Source organism: Acipenser ruthenus, chromosome 4 (genome assembly GCF_902713425.1).
Source record: "Acipenser ruthenus chromosome 4, fAciRut3.2 maternal haplotype, whole genome shotgun sequence".
NCBI lineage: Eukaryota > Metazoa > Chordata > Actinopteri > Acipenseriformes > Acipenseridae > Acipenser > Acipenser ruthenus.
Window position 1 is genome coordinate 4,674,741 of NC_081192.1, and position 16,486 is coordinate 4,691,226.

Consider the following 16,486-nt stretch of genomic DNA (forward strand, 5'->3'; position numbering starts at 1 on the left):
TGCAGAAAAACACTCTTGTCCTACACCCCACTGTGTTACTGCAGACATTTCAGTATATATATATTTTTTGTGGTCCCATACCTTTATTTTTCTGTAAGGCCAACTTTACAGGGTTGTGTTCCTGGACATTAGAGGCCAACAATTTGGCTCAAGAATGCATGCAAATCTGTAGCACCAGGACTGATCTTTCATAATAACAAGTTTACCTGCAGTATCAGCTACTGTACATATGATACTCAAACAGGTATCAATAACAATTACTGTACCTTTAATAATGTATAGAATAAAGTTAACATACAAATTAATGCAATTCAGTACAATTTTAACACGTACAGTTAAGGTAATGTTTGGTACCGGTTCAGTGATTTTTTCACCGTGTAGGACTGGGACAGTACTGGTTTGATGACTGTAACACCGGGTCGGTACCGCATTGGTACTGGGTTGGAACCGAGTCGGTACTGGGACAGTTCGGTGACTTTAGCACCGGATTGGGTCAGTGACTTTAGCACCGAGTCGGTACGGGTACTGAGGGAAGCCTGCTTGTTAGAATGGTAATAACAGCCTTTTTAATGGTGATGCTAATGTTGTCACCAAAACGGCAGCAAGATACTGCAGAAGACATTGCAAGCAATCACAACTGAAACAAGTATCTTGGTCCTGCGCAGTGTTGCTGAAACCAGCAACTGCTCTTGCTGCACATGTGCTATAGCCCCACGCTGTAGACAGGACTGCGCATAGTCTCTGTAAAAAAACTGAAAACACACAAGAGCAAAAACTTTCTCAACGAATACAGTCATTTTAACAATTACATAAAATAAAACGTCTCGTATTTTTTTCCAAAGCCAAAACGAGAAATAAATAACTACAACCGGAGCTATTGTAGCTTAGGGGGAGAGCACAGTCAGCTGACTTACGTTGCTGGATCCCTGGGAAGAAGCGACTCTAGCCGCTGGCTTCACGCGGGGCACAAGGCCGCAGTAGGACGTAACGAGCAACAGGCTGTAGTGCACAAAATGTGCATAATTAGTAAAAAGATTTACAGCGATTATTGTAATATCACATATAATTTGTGTAAAAACACAATAAATGGCGCTGAGACCTGTGAGTCCTCTTGTACCCTCAGGGGCAGGGCATGACTGCGACACAGGCTCGCTGAGCAACTTTGGTATATTTTATTCAGGTTGCGGGTCTTTGGGAGGTACATACCCATACAGTAATGGTTACATTTCATACTTGAAAGGGAACTTACTGTTAAAAGAGCAGTGTGGAGCAGTGGTTAGGGTTCTGGACTCTTGACCGGAGGGTCATGGGTTCAATCCCAGCTAGGGGACACTGCTGCTGTACCCTTGGGCAAGGTAATTTACCTAGATTGCTCCAGTAAAAACCCAACTGTATAAATGGGTAATTGTATGTAAAAATAATGAGATATCATGTAACAATTGTAAGTCGCCCTGGATAAGGGCGTCAGTTAAATAAATAATAATAATAATAATAAAAGGCAAATAAGTAAATTAGTTAAACTCTCCTGTTAACTCTCCAGTATTGCTTTGCAGTAGTGTATTAGTGTTTGCCTTCTAATTGTTTGTATAAAGTTATTTTAGGGACTCAAAAAGCTTTATTGACAAACCAGGAAGTGAGTTGGGTTGAGAAGTTGGAAGAAAATGTGTACAACATGTGTGCTGCACTGATACAGCTGTGTGACAGAGATCGAATGACGCTTGCTGTTAGATCTCCCTCCCGACCTGTGAGGGCACTAGGTAAAGGGAACAGAGTACCCTGGACTAAAAGGCATGACAGTTTATTCACGTAGATAGGTGGAAGTCGGCTGGCTAGAAAAGGGGGCGGAGCTACGGTACCCAAACTCAATGACCCCGACGGGAAACGGTGTGGCATCCGCGGATTGGAGAAGTGGATGCGCTCGTTAACCAAGGGGTCATGAGGGAGGATATAAAATAGGGGCGTAGCAAAGTAATCTGTTCCTTGGTAAATGGTTAGATACAACCTACAAGGAGCCTGTGTGTATTGTGCCGAAACACTGTGAGTTTTTTCCTGTCTGTGTTAGTGTCTGTTGTAACTGTCTGTTTGTTATTTTAGACTACTAACCACGATCCGGAGCTGTCGGAGCAGACACCAGCACTTCTCTTTGTTCATGGAGAACTGTCTTTGCACCACGAGCACTAATATCACTCACTGTTATCTGTGTTGTGTTTTGTGTTTTGTGTGGGTGTAGTAAACTGGACTTTTGGTTGCGGGTCAAACCCGGGGATTACAAATACCGAGTGATACACGTCGCTGTATCACTCCATCATTATTATTTACGGGCGCTTGCCTTAAGGCTCTGCACATTGTTATTCATTTTCAATAAACACCCTTTCTGTATCCACTCTGCACTGCACGCACCTGTAATCACTCATCACTTTCCCAGAAGCTGGAAGAGTGGAATCTGTCTGCATCCAGCTGAATTATTGATATATGAGTTATTTCTTCAACATGTCCAACCCCAGCATTACAGTGTCCAAATACGCAGGTGGTAATGGGGAGTAAAACAAAATATTTCTCACAATTCTCGGATTCAAAATCCATCCAAGGTTCTAAATTGCCTGAACCCTAATGTGGACAGCCTCACTTCAACACAGGAAGTTAACATTTATATATCTGTAATAGTAAAACGCACATGCAATTTATTATAGAAACTGAAAATGTATGCTTTGAGTGGTGTGTATTTTTAATAACCGAAAATAACCGATTCTGCCAAATAATAATAAAAAATGAAAAAAAAACCCAGACGATGAAGAATAAAACCTGAAGAATTCAAGCCCTAAAAATACTGTATATTTTAAACCTCATTGTTTTTCTGTCATTATCCTACCTGAAGATGACGACTAATCGTATTTCACAACCTACTAGGAAGACACATTAAAAAGCAAAGAAAAATATCGACCATAACAGCAACTACTGTGTAACTGAAGTGGACAGAAATAGCATTTTCCTAAAAAACAAATATGAATGTAGATGCAGTGAAGTACAGGTGCTGACACAGTACCTCTGTGATTCTCATCCTCAGGCGGTGGTTGTCTGTCTGCAGCCCCTCCAGTCGAGATGTGTTGGCCTGGTTCACGCTGGTCACAGATGTTGACGTCTTCGAGTCCTCCTTCTTCTGGTTCTGGGTGAACTGAAGCCTCCGGTTCTGAGTGGCTGCGTCTGGATTCGTTCTCATTGTGATTAGCTGTCGGAATTAAGATAAAACACAGACTGCAGAGCAATCCTTCAAGGCTGTTCAGCACAGCCTTCCCAACATGAACCCAACGGCGCTGGAGCCTTTCTAAAGTGGGTGGGCCAAGGTCGCAGTGGGGGTATGAAGTATTTCTATGGGTAAATGAATCCAACTACGTAAAATATTGAAGCAGGTTATATATTTATAGTCTATAGTTATTTAAAGTTTGCAACAACAATACGACTACACTACTACAACGACTACGACTACTACTAAGAATAAGCTTGTTATCTGAATCGTTTAATTTACTTAAAAATAAATTCAATGTTTTTTTATAAAACAAACAAAAAAAGAAAATGACCATGTACAGCATTTACATTGATAAGGAATACATTGATAAAGAATATTAAACAGCTGTCTATAGTATTTGTTTAGCTTTATAGCCTATGGAGCTAGTATTTCTTTAAGTTCTACAGTTATTTACTGCTTTGGACACAAATTACATGAAATGGTAACAAATGTTTCAACATGTTTCAACAGTTCTATAGTGTTACAAGATGATGAATGTAGAAACATTCGCCACCACACATAAACTTGGCTTCAGTGTACCTCTGTAGAAGCTGACGGCGCAGCGAGCGAAACGTTAGGATTATTGTCTATCAACACAGTCCCAGTTGTCTTAATTTGTGGATTTATTTGATTGATCGGTGTCGAGCGATGAGATTCAAGGTATATATATATATATACATATATATTTTTCTCTCGCTCTCGCTGCTAAAAGAGGATGGGCAGTGGCCTGTTGACCCACCCGTCTCCGGTGTACGAAACACACAGGTCATTCCAAAGAAAAGGATAATTAAAAAGTCATACTTTAAATGTTCTAATAGCAGCTGGTTGGTCCATGTTACTTTATAGTAGACTTATAGTAACATAGTACATTAGCCCTCAACAGAAAGAAACATTATTAAACCATAAAGTATTCAAAATGTGTTATGGAATAAAATGAAAAACCTATTATCTACACACATTCTAAATATGTTTTACACAAATCCCCCAAACAGGGTTTGTTCATAACTCACACATCTAACAATGTACTATTGGTAGCAACCCTGCCACTTTCAAAGAATGTCACAGTAGTCTAAGATACATAATACTTAAGATAACACTCATGCAAAAAATTAAGTTGCCTAACATCAAAAATGTTACTGTCAAAACACATTTTCAAAAGCCAAACAGTTCTTAAGCTGTAACAGAAGAGAATGCAACCAGAGTGCTTTTGGACTCACCTTTGGCATAAACACTAAACACAGGGTGATAGTGCTACAGAAAATGATGACCAGCGCCACTATGCAGAACTGCACGTTGGGCTGGTCGCGGGTGAGGAAGGACACGGCAGCTCCGATGATGCACATGATGCCCACGTTGTACACACTCATCCCGATGTACTTGCTGTCGTTCAAGGCAGGGATGCTTACATTGCGAGTCTCCCAGGCTAGAAAACACCCGAATAACTAGAAAACAAGAGAGGGAACATTCTATTATACAACATTAAGAGATAAAAATGATATACCGGTACTCATTTAGATTGTTGTAAGATTTGTTTATTCTGTTTGTCTTTGGCTAATTTAGAATGACAGGATAACCTGACCAGTACATTGGAATACATTAGTGTTTGAACTGTGTTCTGGGATATGGTCCAATGTTGATAAGCAGAATAGTATTTTGTTAGTATTTTAGTTCACATTCTAACTAGGGGTCTGCAGAGTTTGGATTTGGAAATTGGCAGGACCAGATTGGAATGCAGTACTACAATTCCCAATATACAGTACTGTAATGATTTCCATTACATGAGAGTAGGTGTTAAAACTTCATGCTGATATTGGACTCAGCTCTCGCCAAGATAAGCACCAACTAAGACATAGCTTCTTTTACTGTAAACTAATGTGATCCATCAGCGTTTCCTTCCATCTGATGATGTAGATATCCTTGTGCCTGGTTTTGATGGCTGAAGTGTAATGCTGGCTCCAGGGATCAGCCTATTTTGCCTCCCTGGCGCATCAGCACACACAGCGGCTGCAATGCTGGCTCCAGGGATCAATCATACACTACTCTTCAATAAGTATTCATACTACATAGGACAAAGGTGTAAAATGGTAATAGATAATTGGAAATATCCTAAATCATTGGACTCAATAGTCATAGATTTATTTCGATTCCACTTTCATCCCTTCCTCCTCTCACATATTTTATAGATGCTCAGTGAAGGTCAGTTTTTTGCTTCCTAACTTTTAGCATCCAGCCAGTTTGATCCAGGACATGTTCTATCAACTTTAAATCAATAAACTGCCAAATTGCTTATTTATTTACTTACATTTTTTTTTAACCAAGAAACTCTTGGAGCAGATTGTCAGATCTCATTTTAAACTCTAGGGAGATGGACGGGCCAAAGCTATAGGCACTCACACAGAATGACAGCACAGACATTCACATGCTGTGAAAAAAAGAAACCAAGCGTTTTAAAAAAAACACTTACACAAGATGTCCAAGCAAGAGTGCACTGGTTTTAAAAGCCGAGGAGGCTGGTGTGGGAGTTTATGTAGGCGGCTGGTGAACTGCAGGACAAGGATCTGCAGCAAGTGAGAGCAGCCCTGCCAGATTCAGCCCGACAAGTTTCAACGAGGCAGTGGCATCACCACAAGGTACTTTAAAGAAGCGACGATTCAGCTCAGCACTGTATCTCTTCAGGAATTATAGAGTGTAGGAATTGGGAAATCGCTCATGGTGAGCTATGCAGTCCATTAGGTTACTTCTTTTTCAGTTTATACATTTGGGCAGCAAAGTTAATTTGATTTAAAGCGGAAGTAGGTTGAAGTTACCTTTTCTTTTTTTCTGTTCCTATACCTCTTCACAGTGTTCGCAATCATTCCAAGTGGTTCTGAGAATTACTCAATTCTTTTTTCTGTTCCTATACCTCTTCACAGTGTTCGCAATCATTCTGAGTGGTTCTAAGAATTACTCAATTCTTTTTTTCTGTTCCTATACCTCTTCACAGTGTTCGCAATCATTCCAAGTGGTTCTAAGAATTACTCATTTCTTTTTTTCTGTTCCTATACCTCTTCACAGTGTTCACAATAAACTTCTCAAAAACATAAAAAAACACACATCATCTGAGTAAGGGTTAAGGGGAAAGTAATAATACAGAAATGAATAATATAAAACCAAATGAACAGGAACGTTTATTTTGAAGGGAATTACTCTTTAACAGATTAGCAGATTCTCAAGTCACATGACATTCACCTGTTTTGCAAATTACATCCTTTGATATATAAAAGCTGCATGTCCTTTCTGCGGTCAATTTTAGTCATGATGACAAAGGCAGCACATTTGACAGATAGAGGGATGACAGAATATAATTGCCCAATTTGGCAAGTTTTGTTTGTATCTAAGGCTGCACAAATCACTGCTACCTAGTGATTACATCAGTTACAGTGTGTAGTCAAATCTAGTTCCGGTACTATTTTCTATAGGCAGCTGAGACATCATCGTTCTGCCACTGACACACAGACATGTAAAATAAAGCATTCTGAAAGATGGAGAAAGGCACTTTGTGGAAATACTTGTGGAAATTAGACAAATGCATTTCCCTATTATAAGTGTTAATAGAAGCTCAGTATACAAATAAAATGTGAATTTGTATAATAATAATAATTATTTAATAAAATCTATATTTTAGATTTCATTAAACTGGAGGAGCTAAACTGGAGGTCATGCTTACCATGAGTAGCCCTTTGTAGGCATAGACTATGCCAAGCCAGATAGTCATGTTTGCATTTTCACAGTGTTCCAGGAAAGGGCGGATTGCAATGTCTCTGCCTTGAGGGTCTGCCTGTAAGAAAGCAAAAGAAAAACAGAGTTGGGGGAAGCAATGCCGGCAGGTTGCCTGTCAATGTGTTTTATTTCCCTTCTTTTTCATCATCCTTCTACAGGAGCTCAAGGATGAGGAATGTGTTGAATTTATTTATACTGACTACTGGGGTGCCAAAAGCTATAAAGCGTTTCCCTATTGCTGAGACAGAGAGAATGCAATGATTAATCTGGGATCTGCATTCTGATTTGCCAGTCATACTTTGTCTATGTAAATCAGAAACGTACATCATCTGCAAAAAAAAAAAAGCAATAGATAATTAAGAAATACTTCTGGTTAAAAAAGGTCTGCTTACCAATGCTTTCTTAATAAAACCACACATGAGGCGTCTGCAGTGCATTACCTTTGGGTTTTTTAGGTTTTTTTTTAGCGGAGGGGACTCCCATTATGTCAATGGTGTGAAGTTCAATTTACTTCCTAAAGCAGTCCTAATGAGGTCCTAATGAACACCTTTCAATTGGTATTCCCATACTGTACACATCCAAGACAACAGGCTTCAGCACTTATTGGATATGCTGGAATTGTTGATGAATGCAAGGGCATTGTATTTATCTGAGCTGTAGATGAGTGGTGTGTGCATTGCAGATGATACAAATGTTCTCATACCCCTAAGGATGAACTATGGAAAACAAGTAAAAAAGTCCCCAAGCAGTCATACTTTAATAGTAAACTGAAGATGATTGTGGGGCACTAGCAGTGCTACATTCAGACAAACGCAACTGAGGTCAATGGTAATACAAGCAATCCTGCAGCTTTAATGCGCCCACTCTCTACAGAACGGAAGCTGTAAACTTTTAGAATTCAAATATCATTGCAGAATGCAGATATGGTTGACTCGTCAGATTTTTCCTTCTTTTGACTCTGTATATAGCTTATATGAGGACCACAAAGATGCTGTCATCAAACGTGCCTACTTGGAAGAAAGGTATTGGTGTATTGAACGGTATCCAAAGAAATTACGAAAACCCTCTCAAACAGGAAAAAGCTATTGGCAACCTGTGCTGCCTCACTGTAGATAAGTGAGTGTGCCAAGCCAGGACAGAAAACAACTTGCACAGTGCAAGTCAGTTTCAGCAGAGTTAAACACACATGTATATTTAACCCCTTGTGGATGGATTTGGCCTGGGCTGATCTACCCACGTATTATCTATTGAATACCAGTGTCTATCAAGATTCAAATTGAATATATACTTTTAGAAAATGGCAAGAACAGACGGAGCAAATCACATTGGCTAACAAGTGTTCCAACCTGTGCAGATATGTCATCATACCGGCACAGCTTGGAACTTTGACTGATTCCTTTGACAACGAATTCACTGTGTGGAAGGGTAGGGGTGCCACTGTTAGTTAAGCTGCGTTGCTAAGCAGATGCAGAGCTTGAGCTACAAATAAATAAATACATAAATAATAATACATCTCAAATGTTAGCTGTAAATATAGGTTTAAACATACTTTCTTTTCCACACATTATCGTTGATGTATAAACAGAATACTCCATGAAGGTTCAGTGCTGAGGGGTTATTCAGTCATCCTCACTCATAGAATAACTACAGGACTCTATGAACGTTCATAGTGTAGCCTCTATTTACAGGGCTCCAGTTGTCTTTCTGTACTGTATATAACACATTTAAAATATGCTGTGTTAAATGAAAAAGCCTCCTTAGAACAGTTTTCTCCTCAGGCACATGACTGTATAATCACAGATAACACTCTCATTGTAATAATTCATGCTGCCATGCTGTCCCATTAGTTTACTGTAGAGGTATTGCATTGCTTGGGATGATGAACACTTAATTGCTTAAACTGTGACAAATTAGATGTGTCTTGGCAACACTTTGTCAGTGATTTTATGCCACCAATCACGCTTCTCTGACCACAAATAAACAGCCGATGTAAAGGGAAAAAAACTTGGCAGAAATAACAGAACCACTGACATCAGCAGAGGATCTCATTGTGATAGCTCTACATAGTAACTGATTCTGAATAACTGCACCACTGACATCAGCAGAGGATCTCATTGTGATAGCTCTACATAGTAACTGATTCTGAATAACTGCACCACTGACATCAGCAGAGGGTCCCATTGTGATAGCTCTACATAGTAACTGATTCTGAATAACTGCACCACTGACATCAGCAGAGGATCCCATTGTGATAGCTCTACATAGTAACTGATTCTGAATAACTGCACCACTGACATCAGCAGAGGACCTCATTGTGATAGCTCTACATAGGCACTGATTCTGAATAACTGCACCACTGACATCAGCAGGGGATCCCATTGTGATAGCTCTACATAGGCACTGATTCTGAATAACTGCACCACTGACATCAGCAGAGGGTCCCATTGTGATAGCTCTACATAGGCACTGATTCTGAATAACTGCACCACTGACATCAGCAGAGGATCTCATTGTGATAGCTCTACATAGTAACTGATTCTGAATAACTGCACCACTGACATCAGCAGAGGGTCCCATTGTGATAGCTCTACATAGTAACTGATTCTGAATAACTGCACCACTGACATTAGTAGAGGGTCCCATTGTGATAGCTCTACATAGGCACTGATTCTGAATAACTGCACCACTGACATCAGCAGAGGGTCCCATTGTGATAGCTCTACATAGTAACTGATTCTGAATAACTGCACCACTGACATCAGCAGGGGATCCCATTGTGATAGCTCTACATAGGCACTGATTCTGAATAACTGCACCACTGACATCAGCAGAGGATCTCATTGTGTTAGCTCTACATAGTAACTGATTCTGAATAACTGCACCACTGACATCAGCAGAGGGTCCCATTGTGATAGCTCTACATAGTAACTGATTCTGAATAACTGCACCACTGACATCAGCAGAGGGTCCCATTGTGATAGCTCTACATAGTAACTGATTCTGAATAACTGCACCACTGACATCAGCAGAGGATCCCATTGTGACAGCTCTACATAGTAACTGATTCTAAATAACTGCAACACTGACATCAGCAGAGGGTCCCATTGTGATAGCTCTACATAGGCACTGATTCTGAATAACTGCACCACTGACATCAGCAGAGGGTCCCATTGTGATAGCTCTACATAGGCACTGATTCTGAATAACTGCACCACTGACATCAGCAGAGGGTCCCATTGTGATAGCTCTACATAGTAACTGATTCTAAATAACTGCAACACTGACATCAGCAGAGGGTCCCATTGTGATAGCTCTACATAGGCACTGATTCTGAATAACTGCACCACTGACATCAGCAGAGGGTCCCATTGTGATAGCTCTACATAGTAACTGATTCTGAATAACTGCACCACTGACATCAGCAGAGGGTCCCATTGTGATAGCTCTACATAGTAACTGATTCTAAATAACTGCAACACTGACATCAGCAGAGGGTCCCATTGTGATAGCTCTACATAGGCACTGATTCTGAATAACTGCACCACTGACATCAGCAGAGGGTCCCATTGTGATAGCTCTACATAGGCACTGATTCTGAATAACTGCACCACTGACATCAGCAGAGGGTCCCATTGTGATAGCTCTACATAGTAACTGATTCTGAATAACTGCACCACTGACATCAGCAGAGGACCTCATTGTGATAGCTCTACATAGTAACTGATTCTGAATAACTGCACCACTGACATCAGCAGAGGATCCCATTGTGATAGCTCTACATAGTAACTGATTCTGAATAACTGCACCACTGACATCAGCAGAGGATCCCATTGTGATAGCTCTACATAGTAACTGATTCTGAATAACTGCACCACTGACATCAGCAGAGGATCCCATTGTGATAGCTCTACATAGTAACTGATTCTGAATAACTGCACCACTGACATCAGCAGAGGAAATTGAAACAGGAAACTTAAAACAGCTAAATGACCTTTGTGCCTTGTGCAAATAAATATATTATTATTATTATTTTTATTATTTATTTCTTAGCAGACGTCCTTATCCAGGGCGACTTACAGTCGTAAACAAAAATACATTTGAAGAATCACAGTACAAGTATTAATACAATTAAGAGCAAGATAAAATACAATGACTTCAGTTCTAGCAAGTACAAGTATATGACAAAATATAGACATAAATAAAAATAAAATACATTACCAAGAACTTTTTACACAATTATTATACCAAATTAATGACGATATATTACTGATTCTAAATTAATCAGTGTGTTTAAATACATCACACAGACTCTAGCATCTCTTTTTATCAATGTTCGAAAAACTCACTCATGGCCACATTTTACTAAACATTTTTAAACTAATAAATAAAGTTACCATAACGAACAATATCATATTCATCATAGTAAAGTAAACAGGAACACACTTAAAGTTTGAAACTCATTGTCTGGAGCTTGGTGTTATTTACGTTATTGTCAATACACTCATTTTGTTAGTGGTTTGACCACAGAGGTTCCCTAATGCCTCAAGGTTTCAGGGCTAAAAAAAACTAATATCAACTTTCAGGTGATCACATCTAACCAACACAGACTCCTAGTCAGAGAGCTCCTCTTCAGACCTATTCCAGGAGGTTTCAAAACTAACCAGACTCAATACAGAAAATAAGCACACTGGGAATATCACGTGTTCATAAGCGTACAGTATTTCCATGTCCTGTATATGATCTGTGAAAACCAGCCTTATACTGTAGAACAATTATTTTACTCTTTCAACACAACATTATGGGAAATACTTTATTTCTATACATGTCATGCACTTCTGAAATAAAAATAGCACACACGCACACAAACACTTTAAAAGTGAATCATTTTATACTGCTGGTTTGGTTCCTGGTCCCAGTGCAGTTCACGATTTATTCAAGCAGCCAAAGGCCTGGTACAGACACAGCTAAATCATCCACCAGCAGTCAAGCTGCTTTTGAACAGCAAGGAAACAGCGATTGCTTGGTACCTTTGTTCTTCAGGGTTGTGTCCTAGAAGTAATCACCTGGAATTGGCATCTGTCGCTAGTGTGTATATCAGGGCATTAATCCAAAACAGCACAACACGCTAGAGTGAATTACCTGCATATATCAGGGCATTAATCCAAAACAGCACAACACGCTAGTGTGAATTACCTGCATATATCAGGGCATTAATCCAAAACAGTACAACTCGCTAGAGTGAATTACCTGCATATATCAGGGCATTAATCCAAAACAGCACAACTCGCTAGTGTGAATTACCTGCATATATCAGGGCATTAATCCAAAACAGTACAACACGCTACTGTGAATTACCTGCATATACAGGGCATTAATCCAAAACAGCACAACTCGCTAGTGTGAATTACCTGCATATATCAGGGCATTAATCCAAAACAGTACAACTGGCTAGTGTGAATTACCTGCATATATCAGGGCATTAATCCAAAACAGCACAACTGGCTAGTGTGAATTACCTGCATATATCAGGGCATTAATCCAAAACAGCACAACTGGCTAGTGTGAATTACCTGCATATATCAGGGCATTAATCCAAAACAGCACAACTGGCTAGTGTGAATTACCTGCATATATCAGGGCATTAATCCAAAACAGCACAGCTGGCTAGTGTGAATTACCTGCATATATCAGGGCATTAATCCAAAACAGCACAACTGGCTAGAGTGAATTACCTGCATATATCAGGGCATTAATCCAAAACAGTACAACTCGCTAGTGTGAATTACCTGCATACATCAGGGCATTAATCCAAAACAGCACAGCTGGCTAGTGTGAATTACCTGCATATATCAGGGCATTAATCCAAAACAGCACAACTCGCTAGTGTGAATTACCTGCATATATCAGGGCATTAATCCAAAACAGCACAACTCGCTAGTGTGAATTACCTGCATACATCAGGGCATTAATCCAAAACAGCACAGCTGGCTAGAGTGAATTACCTGCATATATCAGGGCATTAATCCAAAACAGTACAACTCGCTAGTGTGAATTACCTGCATACATCAGGGCATTAATCCAAAACAGTACAACTCGCTAGTGTGAATTACCTGCATACATCAGGGCATTAATCCAAAACAGCACAGCTGGCTAGAGTGAATTACCTGCATATATCAGGGCATTAATCCAAAACAGTACAACTCGCTAGAGTGAATTACCTGCATATATCAGGGCATTAATCCAAAACAGTACAACTCGCTAGTGTGAATTACCTGCATATATCAGGGCATTAATCCAAAACAGTACAACTCGCTAGTGTGAATTACCTGCATATATCAGGGCATTAATCCAAAACAGCACAACTCGCTAGTGTGAATTACCTGCATATATCAGGGCATTAATCCAAAACAGCACAACTCGCTAGTGTGAATTACCTGCATATATCAGGGCATTAATCCAAAACAGCACAACACGCTAGAGTGAATTACCTGCATATATCAGGGCATTAATCCAAAACAGTACAACTCGCTAGTGTGAATTACCTGCATATATCAGGGCATTAATCCAAAACAGTACAACTCGCTAGTGTGAATTACCTGCATATATCAGGGCATTAATCCAAAACAGCACAGCTGGCTAAAGTGAATTACCTGCATATATCAGGGCATTAATCCAAAACAGTACAACTCGCTAGTGTGAATTACCTGCATACATCAGGGCATTAATCCAAAACAGTACAACTCGCTAGTGTGAATTACCTGCATACATCAGGGCATTAATCCAAAACAGCACAGCTGGCTAGAGTGAATTACCTGCATATATCAGGGCATTAATCCAAAACAGTACAACTCGCTAGTGTGAATTACCTGCATACATCAGGGCATTAATCCAAAACAGTACAACTCGCTAGTGTGAATTACCTGCATACATCAGGGCATTAATCCAAAACAGCACAGCTGGCTAGAGTGAATTACCTGCATATATCAGGGCATTAATCCAAAACAGCACAGCTGGCTAGTGTGAATTACCTGCATACATCAGGGCATTAATCCAAAACAGTACAACATGCTAGAGTGAATTACCTGCATATATCAGGGCATTAATCCAAAACAGCACAACTGGCTAGAGTGAATTACCTGCATATATCAGGGCATTAATCCAAAACAGTACAACTCGCTAGTGTGAATTACCTGCATATATCAGGGCATTAATCCAAAACAGTACAACTCGCTAGTGTGAATTACCTGCATATATCAGGGCATTAATCCAAAACAGCACAACTCGCTAGTGTGAATTACCTGCATATATCAGGGCATTAATCCAAAACAGCACAACTCGCTAGTGTGAATTACCTGCATATATCAGGGCATTAATCCAAAACAGCACAACACGCTAGAGTGAATTACCTGCATATATCAGGGCATTAATCCAAAACAGTACAACTCGCTAGTGTGAATTACCTGCATATATCAGGGCATTAATCCAAAACAGTACAACTCGCTAGTGTGAATTACCTGCATATATCAGGGCATTAATCCAAAACAGCACAGCTGGCTAAAGTGAATTACCTGCATATATCAGGGCATTAATCCAAAACAGTACAACTCGCTAGTGTGAATTACCTGCATACATCAGGGCATTAATCCAAAACAGTACAACTCGCTAGTGTGAATTACCTGCATACATCAGGGCATTAATCCAAAACAGCACAGCTGGCTAGAGTGAATTACCTGCATATATCAGGGCATTAATCCAAAACAGTACAACTCGCTAGTGTGAATTACCTGCATACATCAGGGCATTAATCCAAAACAGTACAACTCGCTAGTGTGAATTACCTGCATACATCAGGGCATTAATCCAAAACAGCACAGCTGGCTAGAGTGAATTACCTGCATATATCAGGGCATTAATCCAAAACAGCACAGCTGGCTAGTGTGAATTACCTGCATACATCAGGGCATTAATCCAAAACAGTACAACATGCTAGAGTGAATTACCTGCATATATCAGGGCATTAATCCAAAACAGCACAACTGGCTAGAGTGAATTACCTGCATATATCAGGGCATTAATCCAAAACAGTACAACTCGCTAGTGTGAATTACCTGCATATATCAGGGCATTAATCCAAAACAGCACAACTCGCTAGTGTGAATTACCTGCATATATCAGGGCATTAATCCAAAACAGTACAACTCGCTAGTGTGAATTACCTGCATATATCAGGGCATTAATCCAAAACAGTACAACTCGCTAGTGTGAATTACCTGCATATATCAGGGCATTAATCCAAAACAGCACAACTCGCTAGAGTGAATTACCTGCATATATCAGGGCATTAATCCAAAACAGCACAACTCGCTAGAGTGAATTACCTGCATATATCAGGGCATTAATCCAAAACAGCACAACTCGCTGGTGTGAATTACCTGCATATATCAGGGCATTAATCCAAAACAGCACAACTCGCTGGTGTGAATTACCTGCATATATCAGGGCATTAATCCAAAACAGCACAGCTGGCTAGTGTGAATTACCTGCATATATCAGGGCATTAATCCAAAACAGCACAGCTGGCTTGTCTCAAATCAACCCTTGTTCAGTGCAAAACAATCAGCAAATTAATAATTTCATTTTAAGAGGATCAACTTCCCAATAAAGTCATTTTGTTATGTTACAATTAGCCCCATTGTACTTATGCCACACTGGGAACTTTAAACTGTAATTGCATCATAAATTGAGAGAAGCCAATGAAGTAAGTTGCTCAGTTATGTGTTTTCTCTTTATTTTCATATGTTACTTTCTGTAAATAACCAAAAAACATCCCATATTAAGATCAGGGAATTTGTGAAGGTTCCTTATACACCCAAGTACAATCCATTATGGTCCTAGTTGTTAATGAACCAAATTAATCAATTATGAAATTAGCTAAACTAGTTGCAAGCAAAGCATTTGCAGAGACTGTGAAGATTCTCTGTAGGTACAGAATAAAGTGCTGTGTATAATCTCTGAGCTGCTCAGGAGGTGCAGGACTGACCCTGCCATTAGAAGGGTTCTCTGAGCAGCTCAGCTACATGATGCACCCAGTGACGACTTCCAGGACACTGCTAGCCTAGTGCACCTGCAGCTGCTTTATTCTAGTGGTGAGTGCTGGCTGAAGGCCAACAGTCTGACACAGTTACGCATTATTTGGTCCCACTCGATCCAGTAACAGTAGACAACAATGTGCAAGAAAAGGTTTGCAATAACAGGTACTGTAATGGCTTCCTGTCACCTTTACGAGATATGGGGTAAGGGAAGCTGAAATCATTTAACTGCTATTGATCACAGATTTAGCTTCTGCAATGATACAGTGTTACATTCCACAACACTACGCAACCACTGCTGGAAAATGGCTTGTTTCAGTATTATTATTTATTTCTTAGCAGACGCCCTTATCCA

At 39.9% G+C, this 16,486-nt stretch overlaps 1 protein-coding gene across 2 annotated transcripts in view; it reads right to left on the reverse strand.

Moving 5' to 3' along the window:
- The window catches only part of LOC117399920 (gamma-aminobutyric acid type B receptor subunit 2-like), a 311,468-nt gene that overhangs the window by 30,282 nt on the left and 264,700 nt on the right, over positions 1-16,486 (reverse strand). For both annotated transcript variants that reach the window (XM_059021519.1, XM_033999374.3), the window contains exons 14-16: positions 6,990-7,100; positions 4,501-4,725; positions 3,044-3,226 (exon numbers count right to left, since the gene is read on the reverse strand). In XM_059021519.1, coding sequence (XP_058877502.1) covers positions 3,044-3,226; positions 4,501-4,725; positions 6,990-7,100 — 519 coding nt within the window. The remainder of the gene's footprint in view (positions 1-3,043; positions 3,227-4,500; positions 4,726-6,989; positions 7,101-16,486) is intronic.